This window comes from Malaclemys terrapin, chromosome 9, assembly GCF_027887155.1.
Source record: "Malaclemys terrapin pileata isolate rMalTer1 chromosome 9, rMalTer1.hap1, whole genome shotgun sequence".
Taxonomy (NCBI): Eukaryota; Metazoa; Chordata; order Testudines; family Emydidae; genus Malaclemys; species Malaclemys terrapin.
The window spans coordinates 79,057,401-79,085,307 of record NC_071513.1 but is presented as its reverse complement, the minus strand read 5'-3'; the positions used below and the strand labels follow the sequence as shown (position 1 = coordinate 79,085,307).

Below are 27,907 nucleotides of genomic sequence, written 5' to 3'. Positions count from 1 at the left end.
GTGGGCCTGCCTCCCCCGGTGGAGTGTTAGCAAATGCCTTCCTCTTCTGCTCGTGCAACTCCTACCCCATTTCCTCGCCCACCCCCGTGTCTCCTCTTCCTTCCCCGCCTCGCCGGGCTGATCCGAGAGCACTGCAGCCTGGGCGGCTGGGGCATGCTCAGTAAGAGCCAGGCACTGGGAGCAGAACCCGCCGGGGAGCAGGCTTCGGCGCTACACCCTCTTCCTGCCTCTCTCGCTTGCGTCAGATCAATGTTGCAGACGCTGAGCTGAAGACCCGCGCGTGGCGCGCTCGGCGGTTGGCGGGGCCCCTCTCTGGCTGGTGGCCGAAGCTCCCCTCGGAACTCTGGGACATCTCTCTGGAACGCTGATACACTTTGGAACGTCCGCGGCGTCCAATCGGCTGGTGGCGGCGGCCCGCTCCCGAGAACGGCCCCGGAGCCGGTTTGTTGCGCGGGTCCCGCCGGGTTTCGGTGAGTGGCCACCCAGGTGCCCGCAGTTCGATGGTTGGTTCGGACCGCGATGAGCCGCCCGTCCTCCGCCGGACCCAGTGCTAACAAACCCTGCGGCAAGCAGCAGCACGCCCCGTCCCCCGCTGCTGCCCCCACTGCCGCCGCCACCATCTCGGCTGCCGGCCCCGGCTCCTCCGCGCTACCCGCCGCGGCCGCCGTGATCTCAGGCCCGGGAGGAGGCGGCGGCGGCGGGCCGGTCTCGCCTCAGCACCACGAGCTGACCTCGCTGTTCGAGTGCCCCGTCTGCTTCGACTATGTGCTGCCCCCGATCCTGCAGTGCCAGGCCGGGCATCTGGTGTGCAATCAATGCCGACAGAAACTGAGCTGCTGCCCCACGTGCCGGGGATCCCTGACCCCAAGCATCAGGAACCTGGCCATGGAGAAAGTGGCCTCGGCTGTCCTCTTCCCCTGTAAGGTAAGAGCATCCTCCAAGCCCCTTTCCTGCTCTGGACGACACGGTCCCAAGGGTGACCGGATGGAGCTAAACTCCTTGCGCCTCTCTTCATCTCCGGACCGGAATGCTGCTGTCACTTCTGTGGCGCGACAAAGCAAAGGCTCCTCCAAGAGCTGGCAGTAGGGAGCCCTTAGGGGACCTGCCCTCTCAACTCCCGAGATGTCACAGAATTTTTCGGAGAGGCGAGATCGTGAAAGTTTCGCTTCTCCTTTCCAGATTCCAGTCAACAGGAACATTCTGCACCTCTTCGCCATACCAGAGGGAGGCTCCTGTCCTAGTTATTTATATGGCTATTAAACAAATCCCTGCCCCCTTTCCCAGCAGAAGCAGGAGAAGCTCCCCACATCAGTATGAGCCCGAGAAACCCCAGTAATAGCCTATCACCCCATTCCAGCAGAAACACAGGGGGGCTTCCACTCCCAGCTCTGTCAATAGACATATGGCTTCGTGCTAGGAGCACAGTTCCTTGCAGGAGCAGGGTGGGGGGAACATGAGCAATAAGAGTACAGAGAATATATATCCTATTGTTCTTTGTCTTAAAGATACCGACAGCGTGGCTCTTCTACATACCTGTTTACAAATTAGTGCTGCTGCCTTGCCTTAATCCTGTTTGATAGCCCTGCTGCTACACAGTGGCATTATGCGTAACTACACCATTAAGGCTTAAACAATCAACTATGAAAAATTACATAAGCATCTAATTTTTAAAAGTAATATCTCACACACTTAGATTCTTGCAGAGACCTCTTTCACATTGCAGAGGGTTTAGACCATCCTACTGCATATTCTTCATGCAAGATACTGCTTCTTTTGTTGGACAAATGCCCATCTCTAATTAAATCACTGGAAAGAAGTAGGGGGTTAAGGTTTATATAAATAGGCCTGTGATTTAATTTGGTGACTAAGAGGGACACAATATATTTTAAAAGTCATGATCACTGAATACATTTTACCTATTTGTTTAGAACACTATTATAATTCCAAGAGAACAGAGAGAAAAAAATCTGTCCTCTCATTTTCAGTTTGCTTACTTTATGCCTATAGACAGCACTTTGGTATTTAATCAGTTTCACATCTTTCCCTGGGCATGGTCCTCTGTAGTTTGTGTGGGTCTCTCTTACAGTAACAAGGGACAGAAACATATATTTTAAAAAATAGGTAATTTGATAGATAGACCAAGGGAATCAGGGACAGATGTAGTACCTGAGACTACTGTTCACTCACTTCTATAATTGATTAGATTTTAAATAAAGTGTTGATCACTCCTCCAAGCACAATAAGCCCCAAAGAATACACCTACCCCGATATAACGCGACCCGATATAACATGAATTCGGATATAACGCGGTAAAGCAGCGCTCTGGAGGGGCGGGGCTGTGCACTCCGGCGGATCAAAGCAAGTTCGATATAACGCAGTTTCACCTATAACGCGGTAAGACTTTTTGGCTCCCGAGGACAGTGTTCTATCGGGGTAGAGATGTATTTAGAGAAGTTTCATTTGAATTTAAGAGCTTTGATTTTCTTTGATGTGGCTGTTCATTGAAAGTAGATTGTGTGAAATATATCTTAAAATATTTCCTTATGGAAATAAGCACACAAGGCATACGATATAGATTCTTGCTACACCTAGCAGAACTTTGATTTTTACAAACAACCCCAGATCCTGCCGTTAGGCTGCACGCAAGCTCAGGAGTTCATATTATCACATCTACGTGAAGAACTGAGGCAATAGGAAATATTACAAAAGGAATAGATTGTTTTACTCCATTGTGTTAATCTAGAGGCTTGACTGGAGTTGATGCTTATAGTGAATTTTCCTTCTGGTTGGAAAAAGTGACAGCAGGTCATAATGGCTGTTCATTTTCCACCACCTTGTATGTCCTGTGGTCTACAGCTAAGAGTATTTTTGTTCACTCCGATTTTCCAAAGTGAGGCTTGTCCTTAAAACTCCAGTTTGTTTTACATATTCCTTTGTAAGTATTTTTTTTCTCATGCCCTGCCACTATTTAAGGTTCTGTAGTTTTAGTTTGCAGGGTCACATGACACTACCAGCCAACAGCAGCACTCCAGAAGTGATATTTACCCCAGTTCCTAGTGTCTGTCATCATCTGTTTTTTAAAACATTTTATTCTTACCTAGAATTCTTACCCATTGTGCTCAAATTCTAATGCATAATATGTCCAATCTAAAGTATCCCACCCACCCTTCAAAAAAGTGAGAGCTCTTTTAGACAAGGACCTGGGACTTGATAGCAAGGTACATAAATAAGTGTTACTGATGATGTTTTCTTTCACTAGAGGAGTTAAGTCAATGCTGGATGGAAAGTCACTAATTCCTGTTCCACCTATGCACTGGTCTCAGTGTAAAATCTGAGGTGGATTCTATGATCACGCTCTGTTAGGGTGTTCTTAAATCCTGGTTGGGAACATTGAGGGGATATCGCCAGAACATTAGCTGTTACAGCATAAAAGTTGCCTTGTGCTGAGAAGTCTTTCAGGCCAGGTCAGACCCTTCTCTTGGCCAGTGTCTTGCCACTCAATTCCAAAAAGCTATTAACCAGCTAGAGAAGCTGTGAGGAAGTTGGGATTTTCTGTAATATTTTTATGAAACACATGTGTACTTTGCATTGCTACCCAGAGGAGGAAAAAGAGTTAAGCCAGCTCTTGGGAGCAGCACACAGGACATGAGGTGTGGGTGTTACCTCTCTGTCTGGGCTGCAATGAATAGAGTTGTTGAGGAACTGGTTGGAACCTGCTGAAAGCAACCCCTATTAATGCAGAGTCCAAAAGAGACAATGGAAAGCCTCAGGGGCTGGAACATTGACACCTAGGAAACAATGACCAAGAGGAAGGTGGTTTTCTCCCCACCTCTCAGCAGGGAAGCTGAGCAGAGACCCCAGCTTGAGAACAAAGAACTGATCTGGGACAGGCAGGAGTTAAAGGATTGGCTTCTGGAAGAGGCTGGCTGCTCTCACCTGGGTGAACAAAGAGAGAGAGAGCCTGAGGCCTGGTCCCCACTAAGCCCCCACTTCGGACTAAGGTACGCAAATTCAGCTACGTTAATAACGTAGCTGAATTCGAAGTACCTTAGTCCGAACTTACCGCGGGTCCAGACGCGGCAGGGAGGCTCCCCTGTCGATGCCGCATACTCCTCTCGCTGAGCTGGAGTACCGGCGTCGACGGCGAGCACTTCCGGGATCGATCCCAGAACATCAATTGCCTGCCGCCGGACCCTCCGGTAAGTGTAGTCGTACCCTGAGATGGAATCCATTAGATTAGAGCTTGGCTTTCTCATAGCACTTGTTTGACCAGAATTGACAGAACTTTTCTCTCTCTTTGCTAGCCCAAGCACGTTCAGGTTCTGTGTGTCAAGTGACTAATAAATTGTTACCTTGTTTAGAAATGGGTGCCCATATCACAGCAAATGCTCACTGAGACCATTCCGCCCATAGGGTACAAGCCTCCTGCAGGAGTCTGGCTTGACTAGATTCGTTAAAGGGAGCGACAGAGAGAGACAAATACTCAGTCTTGGAGACCAGGGCCTGTCTCTGAGGAACTGTGTGACCCCGGGGGATTTGGTATGCTTAAGAGTCACTCCCAAGGGACTGGTCATAGGCTAGAGAGCAAAGACCAGACAGACCCTATGAATCCATGAATGAAGCAAGAATGAATGCATGAGTATTTGATTGTGTGACTGTCTCAGCCAACTGCATTTTTTGGAAATCTAAAGTTGTAATACACATTACTATTGTTGGATTTCCTTAAAGAATGATTTTAAATTGCCAAGGGGAGATTGATGCGCAAGAGGTATGATAATCAGCACTTAATTGAACTATAGTATAAGTGAATTTACATTAAATTCCATTGCTAGCAACACCCAGAGACATGATGGTTTGCAGTTACGGGAGAATTTCCAGGATTTTTCTGAGATTAATCAAAAACAAACAATGGCAGGTTTGTTTGGCAGTTTGTAGAGGTAGATGCTTTGTTGGTTTTCAATTTAAATAATATTTACTGTGAGCTTTTCTTTCTTTCAAGGCCTCCTGAAGTTGTGGGTCTCGGACTGCTGCTCCATGCAATGCCCCAGTGTACACTAAGGAGGTGACATAATTCTCACAGTGGAACTCCACTGCTGGTAAATGCCCTTTGTAGTACAGTGTATGTATGGCTCTGCTAAGTCTCCAGGTTCATATTTTTAAAGCTTTGCAAACAGAACACGCACTGTACTAAGAAGAGAGCACTTACCTGACACTCGATAGGCCAGCTACATGCTTCAGCAGTGTGGAGCGTCATCCATCACCAGCATTAAACGAATTTCACTGAATTTTTTTTAAAATATTATTATCATTCTCGTTTGCAGTAAATTGGATGCAGAATGTGTCTCTCGTTCTTAATATTTGGCACAGTCATCCTACAGTTATGAAGTTAGAAGTGTTTTCCGAGGTATCTTAATTCTGTTTTTAAAAGAACTATTTAACCATGGGAATGGGGCATCAGTCACATCTCCTCAGCCAATTTTCTGCAGTCCTTGAGAGAGAGTGGGGGGGGGGGAGGGGCGGGAAGGGGAGAGGGGATGAACAAGCTGTCCTGTCACTAATTATAGTTGACATCTTTAGATTAATTCGGAACTTCACAGTTTTTCATGTAGGCAGATTAAATATTCAAATCTTACTGCATTTTTAAACTTTTTTTTTTTTTTAACTTAGTGAACTGTGCTGAAGTACATATCTTTTCCAATATAGGTTTTGGAGATGCAATTCTAATTCAATTATTCTTAAACGTTTAGCTAGAGATCCTTTAACCCTTTACACTTTCAAAGTACCTGACAGACAGCTAAGCCTCACAACAATACAAAAAAGGCTGAAGCCAATAGTGGTTGTGACACCGAATGATGTTGATTCTCTTCGCTGTTGAAGGTAACTTGATAACAAGACGTGAGAGAGAATGCTTGATAACAGAAGCAGGCCGAACATAATGACCCAGGTTGAACAGAACACTTGTTAAGATCGGTGCTCTGATGAAGGGTGCCATGGGATATTTATGGTCATTAATCTGTATAACCTCTGAAAGCCAGTCCATAGCTGTATAGTGCCCCATAACAATCTACAAGATTCATTACTGACTCAGAGGGAAGAATGACACCTCCTGAATGAATCATCAGTGCCACTTACTGCAGCATTTCAAGTTCAGTGACAGTCAGTCTTTGGTTGGGACACCTATTTAGCTTGTGAACTAGATCACAGGACAAGGTGGGATGAGTTTAGATGTTTTATTGAGTTTTTAAGAACTTAGGAGTTTGATTCTCTCTGTTCAGTTTTCAAATGAGAATTAATCTCATGATTGTAATAACATGGACTGTAGAACTAAAACACAGCTTTTCTTTTAAAATCCAATATAGGAAGAAGTTCAGAGAGTCAGATGCCTCGCTGTGATGCATTCTTGGCCTAAAAAGAACAAAACATTCCATGCATTCTTTTCAGATATGCTTGCTTGCCTAGTTTTCATTTTTTTTAAAGTGTCCTGTCTTAATCTTCCATGACAGTATTTCCTAGTTGCCCTTAACGAAATCAGTGCATCACCCCCAAAGCAACTATTCTGATCACAATATTACAGTTCATGTTGTATTGAAACTGACTAGAGGTCCCCATCTAGGTTGAAAACCTGTCTGACAGTAGCCATTGCCAGGTTGGACTTATGCTTTATTATTATTATTGTATCTAATTTATTTATTGCTGCTTTATGATTATTAAAGGAGGCCTGAAAGGGGTGCGTGAATGTAGGTCTTAAATACTGGAAATGTCAAGGCTTGTCTTTTGTTGTGGGAGAGCATCTTGGATGACTCGGAAATGGGCACAGAAAGCTTTCTGAGACCTTAACTGAAAGTATGATTTCCCCCCCCCCCCCCCCCTCCCAATTTCAAAAATACTTACATGTCTCCTAGCCTCACTGCTAGTGGTAGGAAATACTGATAAGCAATTACAAATCTTGATGAAAACAGCTCCCTCTACTCAGGCTTTCCTTTAATCAAGCCATTTTCTCTATTTTATAGTGATATTTTTAGCAAAGCAAATACATTTAACCAGTTCACTTTACAGGATAAAACAAAAGATGGGCTTGTTGATTCTTTAACCAAGTTCTTTTCTCTCCTGTTCTTTAAATAAAAAGGTGTAACCAATAAAACCTAACAAGATTTAAACAGTCTGAATAAAAAGCACCTCATCTCTTTGAGTCAAGTTTCTCCTCTTTGGTATATCTGTTATTAACCTATCAGTTCTCCAGTTGGCCAGAAGCTCTCAGCAGAGACAAACCCTGACTGACTAATGTAAATAAAACCAAGCAGAATTTTTTTTTTTTTTTTTGCACCTTCTTTAAACATCGTAAAGAAGCAAGAAAATATACACACATGCCCTTCCCCACCCCACTCCGTTTTGCAGCTCAGTTATCTTGCTTTGGATAGGGTAACTGGAAACATTAAGTCCATGGACTTTAATAGTTTAATTGAAAAAAAAACTTTCCTGCAAACTACTACTAATTGTGAGACAGAGACAATATAAAATAAGGAGTGGAAGGAAAGAAGCAGAAATCATCTGACTCTCTGTTGGGCACTTATATCCTTCCCCTCTTCTCTAGAATTGTCTCTGACTTTCACTTTGGTCTATTTCTGGGCAATGAGTCCCAGCAGATCCACTGTTGATCTTCAGTGCAGATGCAAGGCAATTCAATTCACAGGAAGTTTCAACCTAATAGTTTAAGTGCTGTGTCAGTATAAATTTGGGAAGGATGCTAGCTATAGTGATTTGAGTCCACATATTCTGTAAAGTGTTCAATCCTTGCTTGAAACATATATGGATGTGTAGATAGCACAAAGTTAATTACAAAGCTTAACTTTGCATTTTGCATTTACTTCTGTTGCAGTTGAGGAAACCATTTTTCCAAAATTCTTCCCAATATTACCTTTGCAATTAACTTATCTTGCTTGGTATGTTCTGACCTGCAGGGCTGCTCTGATACCATTGACACTGACTGGGAAAAGGGAAGGGATGTAGCTTAGATTGGAAGATGAAATAATTGAGGGGAAAAAGGCATGGGGACTGGATAGGTCAGAGACTTACTTGGTGATGGGATTTGGAGCTTTTCATCTCTGGCTTATGAGTTCAAATGTAGTCTGAGTGACTGAACGCTGTTAAAGCTGATAGTTCAGTTGCCTGTGGGAAATAGGCTGGGACCTGATTCTGCATTTCTTTATGCATCCAAATCTCCTGCAGGAGGCCTGCAGGAAACATAGAATTGGGTCATTGCCATATATATATATGCACCAGTTAGTACAGGGTCTGAAGAGCATGCCAGAGGTGGATACAAAAGATGGAGTAGCAAGTAACTACTTCTCTATCTTCCCTAACTGTTGGATAATGGGGAGAGTGCTGGGGTTTTCCCAGGCTGATGTTTCTGCTCTTTGCATAGGAGCTCCATTCTTCGTCCCAGCCTCTGGCTGGTAGGAATCTGCTAAATTGGAAATCCTACTTCCTACTAGCTGTTGGAAAATAGAAGGAGCTTTCTGCCTCTCACTGATAGAAAAGGGGCGGAAATAGTAAGAATCTCTCTTACTTTCGACTCCTCTCTCAACCTCTCTTTTTTATTTGGGAGAGGGGGTTTCTTTCTTTACCATGAGTAATTTCTGTGCTGCTGCACATAGGTCTCCCAAACAGCAACAAAGTGAAATTAAGCGGAGTATTTTCCACTGGCATTTGTCTTCCATGCTTAGAAAGCATCTATTTATTGTTTTTGCAGTGCCCCAAAGTGTATAATAGAGAAAACAGCAAGGTTTATAGGAATAGGGTCATGTGGTTTCTTAGTTATGGCCTTAGTTATGTGCCCATCCGGATGGGTTACAAAGGCTTTTTGAAAATATATATAACATTATATAATTATCTACTTGCTTCTTATGGACATTATGAAAGAAGTAAGTCTTACAGGACTTAGTGTTAAGTCATTGAAATTTTAAAATACTTACGGAATGCTCTAGGCACGCTTTTCACAACTTGAAAAGCACATCATCCTCTGACTCAAAATCCTCGTTAAAGACACACTAGACTATCATCTTGCTATCTTTCCTCTTTTAAATAAATATGGAATTGAAATGGTTAGCTGGAGAAAAGTGCTGTTTAGTCAGCGAGGCTTTTTGTTATATGGAGTTAGCTTCTCTTGTGGTCTCAGGTGACTTTGTAATGATGCTGTAGACTGGAGAAAATAAACCTTGTGAACTCACAGCTGTGTGAATGGCTATTAAAATCTAATTAATTACACAGTACTTGTGTGAGATTGCAGTAGTTCAGTTGCTTAGGAAGCTGAAACTTGGCAATGTGGCCTAGCTAACTGAGCAGTGCAATGTGCTTTTTTAGATGAACTCTTTATTCAAAAATTTGCAGTGAAATAATTAGAGTTTGAAATGCTGCTGTTTACTTTGAGCTATAAAACCGCAGTGACTTCATATAATTACACATCAACCAATATTTGTGTCTTCTACAATATTTGAGCATTACCTTTCATAGTACTTCCCAAACAGAACCATTCATTCGTGCCTGAGTGATCATTGCTGTGGCCACAGAAATGACACAACCCTGCACTCCTGATAGCGTTAAAACTCACGCTACTCCCTGCTTGTGTTTTAGTTTATGATAGAATTTGCTTCAGATTTATACAGCCACAAACTTAGTCCCCTTGTATTAGCTTTGAGGACTCCACTGGAGGGAATGCCTTGTATACATTTGTAGCAAACTTGCTAATGGGCAACTACATGGAATGGGCCCAGTTACATTTAATACGAATATATATTTGAAAACATTTTAGGATTTTCCCCCCATTGCCACATGAATGGGCTCTTAGCGATGTGAGTAATTTGATTTAAGAATACATTTTGCAAATTAGGAAGGAAATAGATTTCTGTATTTTTCATTATTGCATATATTCCAGGAGTCTCAGGGAAGTAAGTGGCTTGATTTTTTTTCAGGGATTTTAAACCCACATTTCCCAACATCACTGGGAATGGTGGTGCTTGGCACTTTATGAATTTAGACCACAAGTCCATTAGACATAGAGATGTTGTTTCAAGAAATATGCCGTTGCAGATGTTGCCTTCCAGCTAACTCTACCACCAGATAATCAGATGCTTCTAAGCCCTCTAAAGACAAGTGTACTCATTACAATAAAACCTGATAAACTCATAGTATTGTGTAATTAACTTTTGACTGGAGAAAAAATTTGAATTTCCCTCTGTGCTTCATGGTTACCTCGCAACTTTATCAGAAGTTTACATAAACAAGGCAAACTAAGTCTGACTGTTAACATACATAGAAAAAATAATCTTTCATTGGTAGACAAATATGCGACCCTTAATTTTAATTGTCCATACCCAAATAACACATCACATAGGGAGGTAGAATGACAGCTTTCCTAGTCAGGTAAATATGCCAGCTGTTTGGCATTTCATATTTATGGGATGTATATTATTTACTCTCTACCCGGTGATCTAGCACTGATTCTGTGTCCCATGACTTCAAACCTTATTTTAAATCTTTCAAAACTAGAAAGGTAAAACAAGCATTCTCTCACTCTCACATGCCTGGTTGGCTGCTTCTTGCTCACATGCTCAGGGTCTAACTGATAGGCATATGTGGGTGAGGTCAGACAGGAATTTCCACCAGGTCAGATTGGCAGGGAGGGGGAGGGGGAGGGGGAGGTTTGCCTTCCTCTGCAGCATGTGGGTATGGGGCACTTGCCAGGATTATCTCAATCATTTTACTGCCATTGTAGGCGTCTCAGGCAATAGTGCATGTCAGTCCCTTCTATTTTCTCACTGTGGTGCATAGTACTTTAGTGTCCTGTGGGCTGTAATACTTAGGTCTAATTTCAGTTGTTGAGTACGGGGTGGTGTTGGTGGCCTATGATATAGATGACTTGGTGGTCTCTTCTGCCCTTACACTTTATGATTCTGATTTGAATTACTTATTACATTTGCCCAAGAGTCTAACATCAGATTATACTTTCTAATTGTAAGGCACAACAGGTTCTTTTAAGGCTTGCAGGTCACAAGGCTGTGAAAGAAGTAGATGATGTTTTGACATTTTTATTAATAGTTCCAATTCCGCTTTCATTCTCTATCTTTTCCTGAAGGATGTTTATTTTCCTAGTATTTACCCTTCTGATATTTTATTGTTCTCATGTTTTGTTTTTTAATGTGTAGACCTCCCTCCTAGAGTGGCGCCCCTCTGCATTGTTTGCACTGGGCTGAATCGACGTTGATCGTTCTGAATGAAGTTACTCGCTCGGTTTTACATAAAATTGTTTGGCGGCTGCCTAGTTTAACAGTAGCAGAAAATGCAGCTTTGCTAGAGAAGCGGAGGTTTGCCAAGGATGCTGTAGAGCTAAATGCTTCTAACCTAAGAAGCCTGCTAACAAATGGAAGGTACTGGAGTATACAAGAGACTTTTGGGATTCAGGGCTGTGACACCCTATTTAACAGGCTTTACTCACCTACGGTGAGAAAAATATCATTGTGGGTTGGGCATCGAAATCTATATTTAACTGAATGCTTCACGTGGCAGGGATGAGGTCAGAAGCTAAAGCAGCACTCTCACATACCATATAATTTTGGGCAAGGCTTATCCACATCACCAGAGCTCACACTTTTCAAATACGAACATTCATCAGGAAACTCCTATTTAACCCTTTGGGGGACTGTCCTTAAATGACAAGTAAGAGTGTTATGCCACGAGAGCAGCTTTCCAGCAACAAAGCACAGTGGTTGGGGGCTGTTCAAAGTTGGTTTTTAAAAAACATGGTAAGTGATAGGCTATGTTTATTAAAAGAAATGTAAAGTACTTACAGCGATGGTTCTTCTAACTAAACCACTGCCCCTTCACTGGTCTTTCTCTAAAATACTGCCTTTTCTGTGCCATGAACACAAATATAACTGAACTTTAGTTCTCTCTTGCATTCTGTTTTGTTTTAACTTCCAAACAAGTGTGTCACTATCATAAAGACTTATTTGCACCATGAGCCGCAATCAGGTTAAAATCTTTTCCTGGGAAGAATGCTTAGGCTAAAGACTGACTTGTTTCGTGTCTGCCTGCACCTATCACTGTGTGTCTGGAACAATCTGCTGTTGTATGCATGCGTGTGCAAACAGCAGTGCAGCAATCCTGACAAATTGCAGCATTTGGCCTCAATTGTGGCTGTGCCCTTTGACGCAAGGACCCCTTCTTTCTGCTGTCACTGTGGTGGTGCAGAACTCATGGCTTGTCTGCTCACTGGGCACACCTAAACAAATCTCTTAGCAGAGGATTAAACAGTGGGGGGAGGGGTGGATACAGTAAATGCAGAGCTTCATTAACTCTTTAGTGACATCTGAAACAGAAGTCTGTGCTCTGGTGTTCTTCCATTATACATGTTAGCAGCATGATAGGTATAATAACTGAGATGACATTAGTACTTGTGGCACCTTAGAGACTAACAAATTTATTAGAGCATAAGCTTTCGTGGACTACAGCCAACTTCTTCGAATGCTGTAGTCCACGAAAGCTTATGCTCTAATAAATTTGTTAGTCTCTAAGGTGCCACAAGTACTCCTGTTCTTCTTTTTGCGGATACAGACTAACACGGCTGCTACTCTGAAACCTGAGATGACATTGAATCTAAGCCCTTGTTTCTCAGGCATTTAACCCTCGGAACTGAAATTCCTTTTGCTTGTTCTGACTGAGAAATAGCTGTTTAAAAAATAAACATTTGGGAAAATTGCATTTAACCTTGATTTTTTAAAAATTGGTCAGATAATTATTAAGAAACAACCCCTTTTTTACTTGTTTATATCACCGGAAACTCTCTCCAGACTTGTTGGTATTTTTGTATTTGGTATTTAATTCAGCTTCTAGATCACTGAGTTTGCCATTCTTACACCTAAAGCTGGTAGTTTAGTCCTAGGTCCCATTCCTTGGGAAAGAGACCGTTTTTTGTTTTGGTTTGGTTTTTTTGTGCTTCATTTTGGTATCACCTCTTAACTCCAATGATTAGGAAACATTTTGGATAAAGGGTATTGTGTTAAAGATTCAACTCACCTGTCCTGTTAGCATGTAAGATCTTGTAATAAACATCTAAGGTCCTCCATCAAATCTTGACATTCCTGATACTGCTAATAAATAAAAATACCCTTTGGGGCCTTCTTTGTATAACGTATAAACAAAGGGTGCAAACCCAATTTAAAAAACAAAACAAACTTTTGCAGGTCAGCATTAACCTTGTTCATTGTGAATCTTCCCTGATCAGCTATTTCTATTCCTTATGTGAAGTTCCTCTTACCATGTGTCTTTGAATGTATGATTTCTAGAGTTCTGATTGCACAGCCAAGTATATTTTTCTCTTCCTTCTGAAGAAAGTGTAACCATTCCCCCTCCACACACACATAAAAACCACCACACAGCACATCAGTGGAAACACTTGATGATACAAAGTCAGGAAACTCCAAGATGCACTTTTCATGAGGCCCTTACACAAGGGCCAAGTACTGGTTGCTATGAAAACGGTCACCTGACATTTCCTGTGTTGCATATAAACTTAATATATAACATTGTGTATCCCAGCAAAATGACTCAGATTATTTGGTAGTGGTTGTTTTACGGGCTGGTCCCTAAATAGAGACTGGGAATAAAATGATTGTAAATAAATCAGTGCATGAAAAAGATAAGGGATGAGGTTGAGAAAGGAAGTTTGCCTCCCCTGTTATGCTCCTGTCTGAGACATATTAATTAGCCAGGTGGAGAGTGAAAACTTTTGCTTAATCCATTTTCTTTTGAATTATAGATATACATATTGTGGAGGGCTTATAGCTGTCAGTGTAGAAAGTGCTCTGGCTTGTCTCACAGCTGTGATAATGGTGATATTCAGGTTCTTGTCTGAAAGGGAAAAGTTTTCCCATTAAGGGACTGTTGCTGTGTAAGGGTGAAGAAATATGTGCTTTGTTTAAGGAATGTTGAATTTGCTATAAGAATGTAAAGGTGCACTTTCTGGTTTAAAACAAATAAATACATGTCCTTACCTGTGTGGCTCAGGGACTATTAAAACAGAGAGTTTTAAACAAAAATCTCACTTATTAGGCTTTCACCTTACTTGTATGGTGAAAATAGTCAGTTTCACTCTGAGTGAGACTGCAAACATTTAAATTAAAATAAAATCTTTCGTTGAATGGGACACAAATTCTAGTAAGGCTGCACTTCCTAAGAGTGTGTTCTAATAGAATATTGGTGTTTATCTAAGGGCTTGTAATTCCCATTTAGAAGCATATGAAGCAAGAATCGATTTGGGAGTAAAATAAAGCTCAGCTCTGAATCCAGAGCACTTAAAAATATATAATGTAAAATTTAGAATGAAATGAGGGCTCTTACTGATTTCTGCATTTTGCAGTTCACAGCTGGGAGCTTTAGAACATTAAATCTGGATGTATATCTTGATGGCCTGTGTTTTGTCTCCTTCCAGTACGCCACTACAGGCTGTTCCCTGACACTCCACCATACAGAAAAGCCAGAGCATGAAGACATCTGTGAATACCGTCCCTACTCCTGTCCATGTCCTGGTGCCTCCTGTAAATGGCAGGGCTCTTTGGAAGCCGTGATGTCCCACCTCATGCACGCCCACAAAAGCATTACCACCCTTCAGGGAGAAGACATAGTCTTTCTCGCCACGGACATTAACCTGCCAGGAGCTGTCGACTGGGTCATGATGCAGTCTTGCTTTGGTCACCATTTCATGCTGGTGTTGGAGAAACAGGAGAAGTACGAGGGTCACCAGCAGTTTTTTGCTATTGTGTTGCTTATTGGCACTCGCAAACAAGCAGAGAACTTTGCATACCGACTAGAGCTGAATGGTAACCGGCGCAGGCTGACTTGGGAGGCAACGCCCCGCTCTATTCACGATGGGGTGGCTGCTGCCATCATGAACAGCGACTGTCTTGTTTTCGATACAGCTATAGCACATCTTTTTGCAGACAATGGAAATCTTGGCATCAATGTGACTATTTCTACGTGTTGTCCGTGATTATATCCGTGTCGTAAGTGAAACCGAGGGTTGTCTGGGCATAGTGCTTTACATTCTTAAGGGTTTTTTAAAATGATCTTCAACTATGTCTTCATATATATCTCTTAGGATTCCTAATTAGCCAACATTTTGTAACAACTTTCTCTTTGGGTTTTAAGTCATGGCTAACCAGACAAGATGAGCGAGTGTCCTGTCAATAATCCAAACAGGAAAAGGGTTTTTTTAGAATTCTTGGATGCTTTTTGAAGATTTTTTACCACTTTTTAAAAACAACAGAGCTTCCATTAGACATATGTCTTTAATAGACTTGAGGGTCTATTTTTCTCTTTGAAGTGCACCCAAAGCTTCCCTTAAGAGGAGTTATCCAAGGGGAAAACAGGCACCTCTTGACTTACTCCCCTGTTGGGCTTTTAAAAAGAGAATAAACAAATAGCTTCAAGTGTGGTACCCATGAGAGGTTATTGTGACTCAGAGAGGAACAAAAGGTACTTTGGTATAGGTTCCCTTGCTGCTCTGATTCCCTCTTCTTTATTTAAAAAAAAATTAAGGAAAGAAAAGAAAAAAAAAAAACAGTTATATTGGCTCATTTGCTGTTTCTTTAAAAATGAACCAGGCCTGATCCTGCAAAGCATTGAGCATCTTCTGCTCCCATTCACTTTGTTTAAAGTTGAGTATGTCTGGAACATTTTACAAGGGCCCTGGATCAGGTGCTAATAAAGCAAGAGGCGCATATCTAATAGTTCTCAAACAGCTAGAAGTTGATCATGTAGCGGTGCATTCAGGTTGTTTACATATGGCTTCCCCTGGAGACATACTTGATTATTGATATTGTCAGAGACTGATTAGAATAATATAGTGAAAGCTTTATGGCCAGTGTCATGTCATTTGCTATTTAAGTTTTTGTTGCCATATTTACTTTAGTTTTTTAATAAATATTTTGCAAAAACAACATTGTGTGGCGTGTTTAATTGATGGAGGTGCCCACATATCATTAAAGTTTAATTGTGTGAATTTATGGTGGCAGCTGTTGTACAGAGAGTAAAACATCTTGAAAACATGTAAATTTTCCCTCGTGCTACTGTGAATTGAGACTACATCCTCGCTCTTAACTGTCATTTACATCAACTTTTAATCTGAATCAAATCAAAGGAAAGGATACCACATTATGGCCTGATTCTGTAAGCTCTCCACAGGCAGAACTTCCATAGACATCAGTGAGAGTTCCACATGTAGAAGGTTTGCAGGATTGGGACTACAGTTTTATTATCCAGTTAGGTTATCTAGAGAAAAAACAGAAAATAAGCAGATTTAGGTCTTTACACATGCTGCTTCTTCCTCCAGAAAGGGTCTGAGCGCTAGCAAATCACCTTCTTAGAGAATAGTAGAAATCTGGCTTCCCTCTAATAGCATAGCAGTGTCTGTGACCATATAGGACAATATACTCTGTGCTCCAAAACGGAAGAAGGATCTGATATTCCAGGCCAAATGTTTCCTTCCTTTCGGTGATCTAGTTCATATGGGGAGGGGGGGCCCTGTACAACTTCTCGAGAATGTAAGATTGTACTCCCAAATACTTGCCCACATTATAATCCACCAGAACCAATAGTAGGAAATGGATTAGTTTGTTTTGTGGTTGAGGGTTTGTGAGATCATGCAAAGAACTCCCTGGAACTATTATCTAATGACACGCTATAGTTCAAGATCCTGTTTGTGGATCTCACTAGCAGAACTCCAATGACTTCCACTGAGTGAACTCCTGATTAACGCTGGTGTCGCAAGATCAGACTTAGGCTTTGGGTCTTCAGAAGGTAATGCCTATGCTCTGCATAGGACCAGTTAATCAAAAATTGTCAAGAGCAATTCACATTCCAATAGCCTAGCAATGCTTACAATGAAAAATGACAAGGTTTCCAAATTTTGCTGCAGAAGGCCTTTCAGTTAAGCATGACAGAATCACAACATTAATTTAACCAGAACTAAAATGTAAAGTGAAAACGAAGTCCTGGTTTGTAACAGTATTCATGAATCCAGATTACATTTCCCTAACACTGTAAGTTGCACTGCACAATTCATGTTAGATGATTTAACACCTATGAAGGAGAAATTAAGGTTCACTGGAATTAAGTTTATTTTATTCAGACTTGGTATACCAATTTACTCACATAGTTAAGACCTGAGACAACATTTAGTTCTTGTTAAATTAGTTGTGGGGGAGGTCCTTTCACTCTGGATTTTACAGTGCCTGGTTTTGCTGTATCTATTGCTTTGAATACAGAATATGTAACCCCTGCTGCCAAGAAGTTAGAAGTGTAATCCATTTAGACAATAAACTCGGGTAGTTGATACTTGATCCAAAAATCAGATTAACTTCTTAAGGAAGCAAACCTGAAACATATTCTTGGAGACCGTTTTACCAGTGTGACTCTCTGATGGCTATAGCTCAGGGTTACAAAAAGAACACACTAGCCGTGCAGTAGTGCATCAAGGAAAAAGAAAGTAGCACAGGTGCAAGGTCATGTCCTGTTCTGGAGTATACTGGATAACCCCACGGAAGCCAAGTGAACTTTTTATTAAAGAAGTGACTGATAAGAAGAGAAGCCATGTAGTATGGAATTGGAAACAAGTCCTAGAACCACATCTTAGGGACGTCTCTGATCATACTTCTTGTTTATCCAGTATTTTGACAACTGACAGAGAAATACTTTACAGACCAACAAAACTGGTCACACTTGCTTCTCTGCTATGGCATATTCTTAAAGAGTTAGTTAATTCCAGCAACAGAAGATAAATACTCTGTTACCAGTATTATCTGCTTATGAAGCTTTTTTTTTTTTTTTTTTTTTTTTTTAAGTTTCTTAACCCCTATCCTGCTGGCAACTCCCCCTGAAATGGAATTATTTCCATTTTAAAGACAAAATGAGTTGAAAAGACTTGTAGGGATTGACTTCCCACTACAAACTTGTAGAGGCTAAAGCAGTAAACAGGGAGCCAGAATTCTATGGTCCATTCTTGGTTGTGCCATGGATGTGCTGTGTGCACATAGGCAAGTCATTTAGCCTCCCTATGCCTTGGTTTCCCCATCTTTAAATAGGAATAATGCTTGCATATTTTTGTTATGGGGCTTAAGTAGTGTTTGTAAAGCAATTAATAATCATATGAAAGGTGCTTCCTAAAAACAAATAATGGTTACTTTTATAAATATTTAAACCCGGGGTGGCCAACCTGAGCCTGAGAAGGAGCCAGAATTTACCAATGTACATTGCCAAAGAGCCACAGTAATACGTCAGCAGCTTCTGTTCCCAGCGCCTCCCACCCACCAGCAGCCCCGCCAATCAGTGCCTCCCCCTCTCTCCCCACACCTCCCGATCAGCTGTTCTGTGGCGTGCGGGAGGCTCTGGTGGGAAGGGGGGAGGAGCAAGCACAGGGGAGGGGGCGGGAATGGGTGGAGTGGGGGCGGGGCCTGTGGCAGAGCCAGGGGTTGAGCAGTGAGCACCCCCTGGCACATTGGAAAGTTGGTGCCTGTAGCTCCAGCCCTGGAATCGGTGCCTATACAAAGAGCCGCATGTGGCTCCAGAGCCACAAGTTGACCATCCCGATTTAAACAGTCTTAAATTACTAATACACTTACATTTCAAAACCGTATAATTTTAAAAGTAGTTTTCATTCACTTACTTGCCAAGTTCTGAATTCAGTTTCTTTGGTATCTCCTGTCGGAGCTGATCCTATCGCAGCCACCTAAAACAATAGATAAAGAGATGTCAGATATCTGTAATCAGTCAGCTTTTAGAGGATGAATAACAGTTAAATTCATGTAAAACTTTTCATACCGTGTTTTTATTTGTAACAAGTCAACATATATAATGTGTCTAATATTTAGCATATATATGGGCTTGTCTTCACTGCATTGTTAGCTTGAGCTATAAATCAAGTTTTGTAGCAACCCATTTCCCATCCACACACAAATCTCTAGTTCAAGAGATTTAAGATCCAGCTATCTGGCCTGTGGAAGAGGGGAGATTGAAACTCAAGTACTGCTGACACTAGATAGAGTGACTGTGCATCCCCATTGCATTACTATGTAGGCTAAGTGTTGTTTTGCAGTGTGATCATTCACTCCAGCGAGGCTAGTTCAAGTGGAGTAAGTCGAGTTAACTGATAACTGTTGCAATGAAGCTCATCGTGCTGTACAAACCTCTAATCCTCAACTCTTCTCGGTGTTGTATTCTGTTACTGAAGAGTTCACGAAGAGTTTATTTTTTAAAGCATGGTCTTCTAAGTGCTTTTTCAGCTTGGTTAGTGGCCATTTTTACCATATCCAGGCGACTGATTATTTTGTGAGGAAATGCATGTTCCATTTATAGTGAACCTAACAATACATTATCTGAACATGGAATTTGGCATCATTAGCAGAATGCATATTGATAATAGTGAATTTAAGGCATTGCAGTGATTCAATAATTATCAAATTGATCAAAATAATGACCCTAAGGCCATGAAGGCATCACTAATTAGGCTGAATAAAAAGTAATTGCTGGTAATTGTTACTACTTCACTACTGTAACCATTGCTTCCAAGGAAGGAGCTCTAAATGAGCAGTGGTTTTCTAGGCCGTGCCTCTCTAGGGAGAATCTCTTGCAGGTTTGATTCTATTTTACCCTTAAGGTTGCCTTAATGCCAATAAGGTATCAAAGTAAACTCTGCATTAGTGACTTTATTTATAGAACTTTCAGGCTCCCTAATGGGATTTCCTAGTGGAATTGTCTCTATTCAATACCCACCATAAGCAAGGGGTAAGTGTTACCTTTGCATGTACACATCAGAAAAGTACCTCCCCTCTGCTAGCATAAATTCCCCTGGTAATCCATAATTCCCCCCCATAAACGTGTGCCATTTCCAAATTGCTAGCACAGCTGCCATGCCCCCTCCAATTTTCCTCATATTCCTCCATACTACCTCATTCCTCCCCCCCAATCAGGTCTTCCCTACCCCATATCACAGTTCCTTCATCTTGAACCAATAAAATAGCCTTAATCCCAATTATAATTACCAATGTGTACTCCAGAACCTGTAATTTCTACATCTACCAAATTTACAACATACATAGATCACCCGTTCACATAAGTTTTCCTAAACATTACAGGAAAACCACTGGCAACCGCTGTTTGCAATCTGACACCACAACATCGCTGTATAGAAGAGTACAGAACACAGTAATGTCTAACCAATACACATGGTCAGAGTTAAGGCTGCATGTCTGTTTATGATGAGGGTGGGCTGTGGTTGCAAGGGAGGTGTGGTGGAGGTTTAGAAGGGGAACAAATGAATGGAGTGCAGATGGAGTTTTAAATGATGTAACTGCTTGGACATCATACCTAATGTAAAAAGCAAACAACTAACAACCTTAACTCTAAATAAGCACAATTTTGTGTATGGATACTGGTTTAAACTTACAGCATTTAGCACTCTCAAATTGAAGCAACACTTAGATGTCACTTAGGGCCTGCCTACCTTGGGGACATTTTCTAAGTGGTTTAAAACTAGTTCTAGATACATTTGGATAAAAAAGAAGAGATCACTCAAAGAATACTAGACTTACATTCCACCTAACCCTGCCTCTTTTCCCCTCCTTATTCATGTATGCCTATTTTATTACTATTACCTCCACCCTAACATGTCTGTGTAGTGTTGTCTTACAACTTGTCAAAGCTGCAAGACCAAACTTTGTAATTCTATTAGCAACCCTGTGAAGCATGTGGTATTTGGAAACCTAGACAAGCTGTAGGTTATTTACAGTTTTGTGGTTTTCCATTATCTGTTTCCTTATGAAAAACCAATAAAAAAATAAATAAATAAAAAACCCACCTGATTCAGCTACCCAGATCTCAAAGCTGGTTAGAATTGTTGTGTAGACCTTTTTATACTGAATTGGCTTTGAGACCCCTAGGTTCAGTAAAAACATGATGCTGCCTTAAACCACCCCTCCTAAAACTGGGTCTACATTAACAGATTTTCAGAACCACATGGGAATTGGATGTCCAAATCTCCTATTGAAATTAATGGGAATTGGGCATCCTAGAGAGCTTTAAAAAAATCTCAGCCTATGCCCCTAACTGGTTTTTAAATGGGTTTAGCTGAGCTAATTGCAAGTCAGGCCCTCAAGGGAAGACTGAATTTCTTTGTTTTGGTTACTCGGAGACCAACCATTAAATGGTGCTGGGTTGTAGGGGACAAGGGGTTGGGATTTGTTTTAAGGTTTTTTGGCCTCTCAGAAGAAAATCCTTTTTTATTTAGTAGGCAACCATTCCCCTGCCCCATATTTCTAATTGTTATTTATTGTTTGTATTACAATAGTATCAAGAGACTTCAGCCAGGATCAAGGCCCCACTATACTAAGTGCAGCAAACAAAGTGCAGAACCTGCCCCAAGGCATTTACATAAGCAGAAAGAAATAGGGATCCAATTTATCTCTGACAGTGCACCAGCATCACTTGTATGGTCTGTGAAGCTGTGCATAGGCCTGAAACTAGCTTTTAGGGATATTAGTTGTTTTTGCTGTATTTACAAAAGTGGGCTTTATGGGCCTGAATTACTGGACAGGATCTTTGATCGCTATACTTAAACATACTTATTTTAATTAAGTCAAGAAGTTTTTTAATTCCGATGGTCTGGATTGTGTGAATTTTCTTTACTTGTCTTCCATCGTGGCTCTGGGGGAAGGCTTTATGCAGAGTTACTTTTCACACAGCACTTCAGTCCCCAGGTGCCTCTCATCAAATCATTCTCACTGCCAACTCTGTACTCACAATCCAAATTCAGACCTCACATGAGGGGAAGGAAAGGGGGAGGGAAAATGACTGAGAAATGCCTGCTTACACCAACCCATCTAGACTATGACAGTTGAGTCCTTAGCAAGTCATTTATCTGATTTGATAAGCAGTGTGATTTTAAAACAGGAAAATGTGGATACACTTACATAATCTGACAACACTGCTCATGCTCTTAATGCTGTTCCGAATTGTTCACATGATACAAATAGCAGAGATTGAATAGCAACTGTGCACAGCCACTAATGATTCCAAAGCAGCTGCTGTCAACAGTCACACAGAATGTCCTAGCAAGTGGTCCCTCTGGATTGCACCTGTCCTTCTTAGTCAGTTTCTAGGATGGTGTTTCTACATCTCTGTGGGGACACTTACACTGAGGTGCCAATGGACATACATTACCTTTCGATCATATCATGGAAGTTGCTCCTTTAATGACAACTGAGTGCAACCTACTACTTGGGCAAGGAATTTTGCAGCTTCCTCATCAATGACACATGTGGATGGGAATTTAAACTATCTGAACAGATGAGGAAAACAGCTAGGCCTACAGAGGGGTTCCAAACACTTTCCTCAGTGCAAGTGGTGAACCCAGGGTTATTAAAGTGTCTGTTCTTGGAATGGTATTTGGTTTCCCACTTGTGATTTTTCTGAAGTCCACTGTAATAAGATAGGTTATGAACTGCCCCCTCCAAACATAGTCTCTGGGACACTGTAGGAGACTGAACACTTCATTTCTCAGTGTTTATTTGGAAAAGCCTGGGGTGGTGGTCAGGGCCAGATTAAGGCAATCCAGAAGGGTCTTTCACACCATGAAATGCCCCCATGGCTCCACCTCCACTTGGAATGCCCACAACCTCCCAGAAAGGCAGAGATAGCACGATGGGGCCTCCTCTCTCCCTTGGAGAAATGGGGTAACAGGAGAGTAGCTTCCAAATACCCCAACAGCTGTGGTGTAAGTATCTGCATGGGTAGGCAGTCCTGCTACACTGTCCTCCTGCTGCACAAAGTCCTGGGCTGGGGTGGTGTTGGTGGAACCTCCCGCTGCAGCGGGTCATGGAGTTAACTTACCCGAAGATGGTCCTGTTCATTTCTCTCAGTGCTGTTGTTTCATGCTATCTAGAACCATGCATCAGTTACATTTGGGTCACCTTTTCAAGCTTTTCTTCACAACCATGAGGGGCAGAGGTTAGGTTTCATTTTTCAAAATGAAAGCTAAGATTCTCATGTGATCACCTGATTCCAGGAGCTGACGCCCTACATATGGGTCTATAGTTCTAATGTCTTATTCTGACCCTCGTAGTGATGGGGAATTACCGGCAGCTTCACTGGGCAAAGGGGTGGTGGTCATCAGATACATAGTGGCACTGTACCGAGGGTTCCTAAGCAACAGAGGGAGCCAGAGAAAGTGGGGAAATTGACAAGTGGGAGAAAGTGTGGCAAACTGGGGCAAGTGGAGGTTGCCAAGGCCAAGCTTATGAGACATCAGCACACAGGAAATGAGCAAGGGATTGAGAAGTGTGCTGGCCAGGAGAAAGTACAGCTGACCAAGGGAAGAGAGTAGCTTGCAGAAGAGGAGTTGACTGGGGTGGAGTTGCACCGTGCCTGCTGTTATGAGAGTAACAGGAGGGGTACTGGAGTACTGCAAACTTGTGGGGACAATAGGTCATTAAATCTAGCCTTCTGATATGCCCAGTAAGGAATTCACCAGCATAAACTCTATTACTTGGGTCCAGCCAACTCATACACAGACTAGCTGGATTAACTTTGATGTCACTTGGTTAGGTTGCTATACTAATAAAGGTAATGAGGTAACCCCAAAATAGCACAGCTCCATTGAAGTTGCTCTTTTACGACAATGAGCTAATGTAGAGGAATACTGTGTGCCAGTGTTTAAATTCTCATTCATTTGTCAGCTAGGGTTGTACAATCATTTTCCAGCAGAAGCCAAAGGCTTTTAAATGAAAACTGATTGCATATGGTACACAGATACAAGTAAAGTGTTTGGCATTAGTAAAGCTTTCTACAGAGCAAGTGGAGTGATCACACATGGATTTCAAGGGATAGCTCTGCCTCAGTAATGCATGTTGTGTAATCAATGCTGTAACTCCATTCCTAGGCCAGGGTTGACTGTGATAGAGAAGTGTTAATAGGATATATCCTGGACATTTTTTGCAGTGGCAGCAACAGCCCTTGGTAAACATTCAATTGCATTTTTAAAACTGCTCACCTCTGAATCTTTGATGTGGCTAGTTATCTAGGTGCCTGTGCAAGAAAGACACACATATCCAATGCATATTGGTAAAAAAAATGAACAAAAAATAAGCCATCTTTCAGATCAATGAATTGTGGGGGCTGAAACTAGGGGTGCTGTCAAACCCCCTGGCTTGAAGTGGTTTCCAATATATCCAGGGTTTACAGTTTGGTCCAATGTTTCTCAGCTCCCCCACTATAAAAATTGTTCCAGCAGCCCTGCAAGTGAACTGGAGTAGGATGACAGGATTATCTTCCTTTCTGTAAGAATGCTGAGTGGTGTGGAGGCCCATCAAGTTAGCACATAAAACATTTCATGGGACAGGTCTACACTAGAAACTTGCTAGTATGATAGTGTCGGGGGGGGGGGGGGTTGGTTGTTGTTTTTTTAACGTTATAAAGCTTTTGCTGATATGCCTCCGCACTATCACTTACTTTATTTAGGGAACTTGTATAAGCTATACCATTTAAAAAAAAAAAAAAAAAAAAAAAAAAAAAAAAAGCATATTTCTGCTGGTAGAAACTGTCTATATTAGCTACACCAGCAAATCTTTTCTAGTGTAGACTAAGCCTTAGTCTCAAACTGCAAACAGAGAAATTATTGGAGATGCATTCTAATGGTACTTGCTATTGCTGACCTAGTACATCATGACACCACCACTATAAACTGTTTTTCAGGGTTGCAAGAAAATGCAGCCTAGTGCATACCAATAACTAGGGACATAATATAGACCAAGGATCAGCAATGTTTGGCACGCGGCTCGCCAGGGTAAGCACCCTGCAGCAGGAAGCAGCGCGGGCGAGCGATGTGCTGGCTGCAGCTTCTCGCCGTCCCCATTGGCCCGGGACGGCGAACCGCGGCCAGTGGGGGCCTGCGATCAGCTGAACCTGCCGCGTCAGCAGGTAAATAAACTGGCCCGGCCCGCCAGGGTGCTTACCCTGGCGAGCCGCGTGCCAAACGTTGCCGACCCCTGATATACACATTAACATTGTGACCCACCCATACGACACAGATTGGCAAAAGAGTTATGAAATATAACATCTTCAAAGGACCCATTATTGTTTAGTAGGGGGAAGAGGTTACTTCTTTAAAATGACTTAATATAGATTTACATTTTAAACCTCAAAAGGACACCAACCAAACAAAATATCACCTTCCTAATCCAAAAATATGTTAATTTAAAAAAAATGTAAAAAGCTGATCCTGCTAGGATATTTTAAATAAACATTAGATATCCATAGCTAATGTCCATATTTAACCAAATAAGAGACTTAGCTATACATTTAAAAAAGAGGGGTTGGGATAGAAAGATAAGATAAACGAGACATGTTATATATAACAACATGCATGAATGTTCCTAATAATACTGAAGAGTCCACTATATAGTTCAATTATCCATCAGTCTGGAAGAAGACTGTTAGGTAATCACACGCACCAACACTCAGTGCCACAGATAAACTGGTGTCTAAGTGCTCCCTATACATACAGAGGACTAAGCAAGCAAAATGTACTTATAGATACAATAAATGTAATTTACTTTGCTTTCCAATCTATTCTTTAATATATAATGTGTGTGTGTGTGTGTGTGTGTGTGTGCGCGCACATAAAAGAGAGACAGAAGTTTCAAGAGTTCAACTTCACACAGTCCCAGTTATAGTATGCTGAGGAGTTATTACCTTAGTGTGGGAAAAAGAGAATGTTACCCTTTCTATGAAGGGATTTCACTCTTATGTACTTATAGTGCCCCATCACCATAGTCTCTGCAGTGCTCACAGTCTTTACAGTATTTATCCTCACAACACCCCCATAAAGAAAGGAAATGTTATTAGCCCTATTTTACAGAAAAACTGAGGCACAAAAAGACTAAAAGACACTGATTTTTAGAGGCACTTAGGCACTGCTCCAGCCTGCGTTGCAAGGCCTAACTGACAGAGGGTATGTTTACAGCAAGTCTCAAACCCCAGGACCAACAGATTCAAACTCATGTTATGGTGCTAAAAATAGGTATGTACAGGTTCAGGCTGAGGCTCTTACATGCCTAAATATCTTTAAAAATCTGGGCCTAAATGACTTTCCCAGGGGCAAACAAAAAGTGTGTGGCAGAGCGGGGAATTGAACTGGGGTCTCCCATAACCGAGCTAGTGTTTTAACCATTTGGAACATCCTTCCTCTAAGAGTGGTAACTAGAGCTGGTTGAAAACTTGTGGAATTTTTAGATTGGGAAAATGGGGGCGAATTTTTTTACAAGAACATTTGAGACACGTTTCATTTTTCAACCAGCTCTAGTTGTAAGACTGTAATGCACTCCCTTTGAGACTGTTTTCCTGCTCCCCTCAATCAGTATGGCATCTCCCTCTCCTTCAGAAGTTGCCTCCCACCCCAAGACTAATTAGGCAGCATTCTCAGAGACTGCGAGGGAGTGCAAAAGAGCAGTGCAGACCGCATTGTTGTCCACACCCAAGGAAGTTTAACAGCATTACCCAACAATGCCAGTCAGAGCAGAGTTCTGCATTACAGCATTCTCACACACAACTCCATTGACTTCTGTGGAGTTACACCAAGGATGAATTTAGTCCTAGAGGTTGAACAAAACAGTCTGACAAAAGATTATTCAACATCTCCCTCTAGTCACCGCCCATAGCATGACATCCTATTGCAGACTAGAATTTCTGTATTTTTTTTAATCTTCAAATTTGACAAACCAAAGCCATTTTAAGAAGCCGAGTTAGTGTAAACGGAAGTGAAATTATATCTGCTTAATTTTACCTGCCACATTAGATTGAGTACAGATTACAGTAGATTGTGTTGTACTGAACTGTTTTTAAACTCCCAGCTGAGTCTCTTAAAACAAAAACCCCTGCCTGTATCTCATGAGGCTAGAATATTGACTATTTAGATTTTTTTTCCATACCTTTGGAGCTTTTCAAAATGAATATTGAAGTCATATGGCTCCAATTGCCAGAGAAAACCTTCAAGTAACCTTTCAAACAGCCCCCCCCCCCCGCCGATTACTAATCCATAACCCTCCCCAAAATGCTGGGCATACTGCAAAACCCACAAATTTTATAAATCCGGGCTCTGGTGGACACTTTGAAGCACTTACAAACGTCACACATACTTGTACAGCACCACTGAGAAGCCGCCACTTCTAAGGGGAAGGGTGGTAAACAGGTGACAACAATCCAGAGATCTCTTACAGAAAATGCAAATATCAGTAGTCTATAAGGTGTCACAGGACTCTTTGCTGCTTTTACAGAAAATGCAAAGGGATCTTTAATGGCCTAAGACCTACTTCATTATTGGCTCTTTTGGCGGAAACACCGATGGGGCGGGTGCAGCGAAGCAGCTGGTTACCGGGTTAGGGAGCCGGTGGAAAACAGGGACTGCCACCGCTTTCACAAATGCGAGATCACCTCGACCCCGCGCCATTGGGACAGCGAAGGAGGAGATACATCCGCGCGACCAAACACCTCCACTGCCCAACCCCAGAATAAGTCAGACCCCTGTGCACGTGGATTCAGCCCAGGGGCTGTGCCCGATAGCCGGCCTGCGCCGGGCACACGCGGCGTGACGCTGCTCTGCTCTGCTCTGCAGTCGGGTGGGAAGTTTGCACCCCACAGGGCTGGGAGCGGCCGGCCCCTTTAAATCTCGGTGCGGGGCGGGCTCTGAGCGCCCCTTTCCGCCACGCCGTCTCCCTAGCGATTAGAACGCACAACAGTTGGCGTCACAAGGACCCGGGAAGGGGCTCCCCGCGTGTTAAAGGGGCCGCAGCCCCGCAGGTAGCAGCAC

At 42.1% G+C, this 27,907-nt stretch overlaps 1 protein-coding gene and 1 long non-coding RNA gene across 3 annotated transcripts; one reads left to right on the top strand and one right to left on the bottom strand.

Moving 5' to 3' along the window:
• Positions 1-51: 51 nt before the first annotated feature.
• On the top strand, positions 52-15,992 carry SIAH2 (siah E3 ubiquitin protein ligase 2). The gene is made up of 2 exons (XM_054039134.1): positions 52-924; positions 14,486-15,992. The coding sequence occupies exons 1-2, from the start codon at positions 520-522 to the stop codon at positions 15,041-15,043; spliced, it is 963 nt and encodes a 320-aa protein (XP_053895109.1). The 5' UTR covers positions 52-519; the 3' UTR covers positions 15,044-15,992.
• On the bottom strand, positions 6,325-27,739 carry LOC128842880 (uncharacterized). 2 transcript variants are annotated; one of them, XR_008446139.1, is made up of 5 exons: positions 27,411-27,739; positions 18,716-18,778; positions 16,203-16,323; positions 8,074-8,231; positions 6,325-6,405 (listed from the first exon to the last, which is right to left on the bottom strand). It is a non-coding gene; the product is annotated as an uncharacterized LOC128842880 (long non-coding RNA). The 2 variants fall into 2 exon arrangements; XR_008446138.1 differs by lacking the exons at positions 6,325-6,405; positions 8,074-8,231 and having other exon boundaries at positions 16,154-16,323.
• Positions 27,740-27,907: the final 168 nt, after the last annotated feature.

Bases quoted from the DNA above. Each gene is read 5' to 3' on its own strand.
- SIAH2 (XM_054039134.1), top strand. From the start codon at position 520: ATGAGCCGCCCGTCCTCCGCCGGACCCAGTGCTAACAAACCCTGCGGC. The intron at 925-14,485 runs GTAAGAGCATCC...GTCTCCTTCCAG, and splicing joins CTGTCCTCTTCCCCTGTAAG to TACGCCACTACAGGCTGTTC.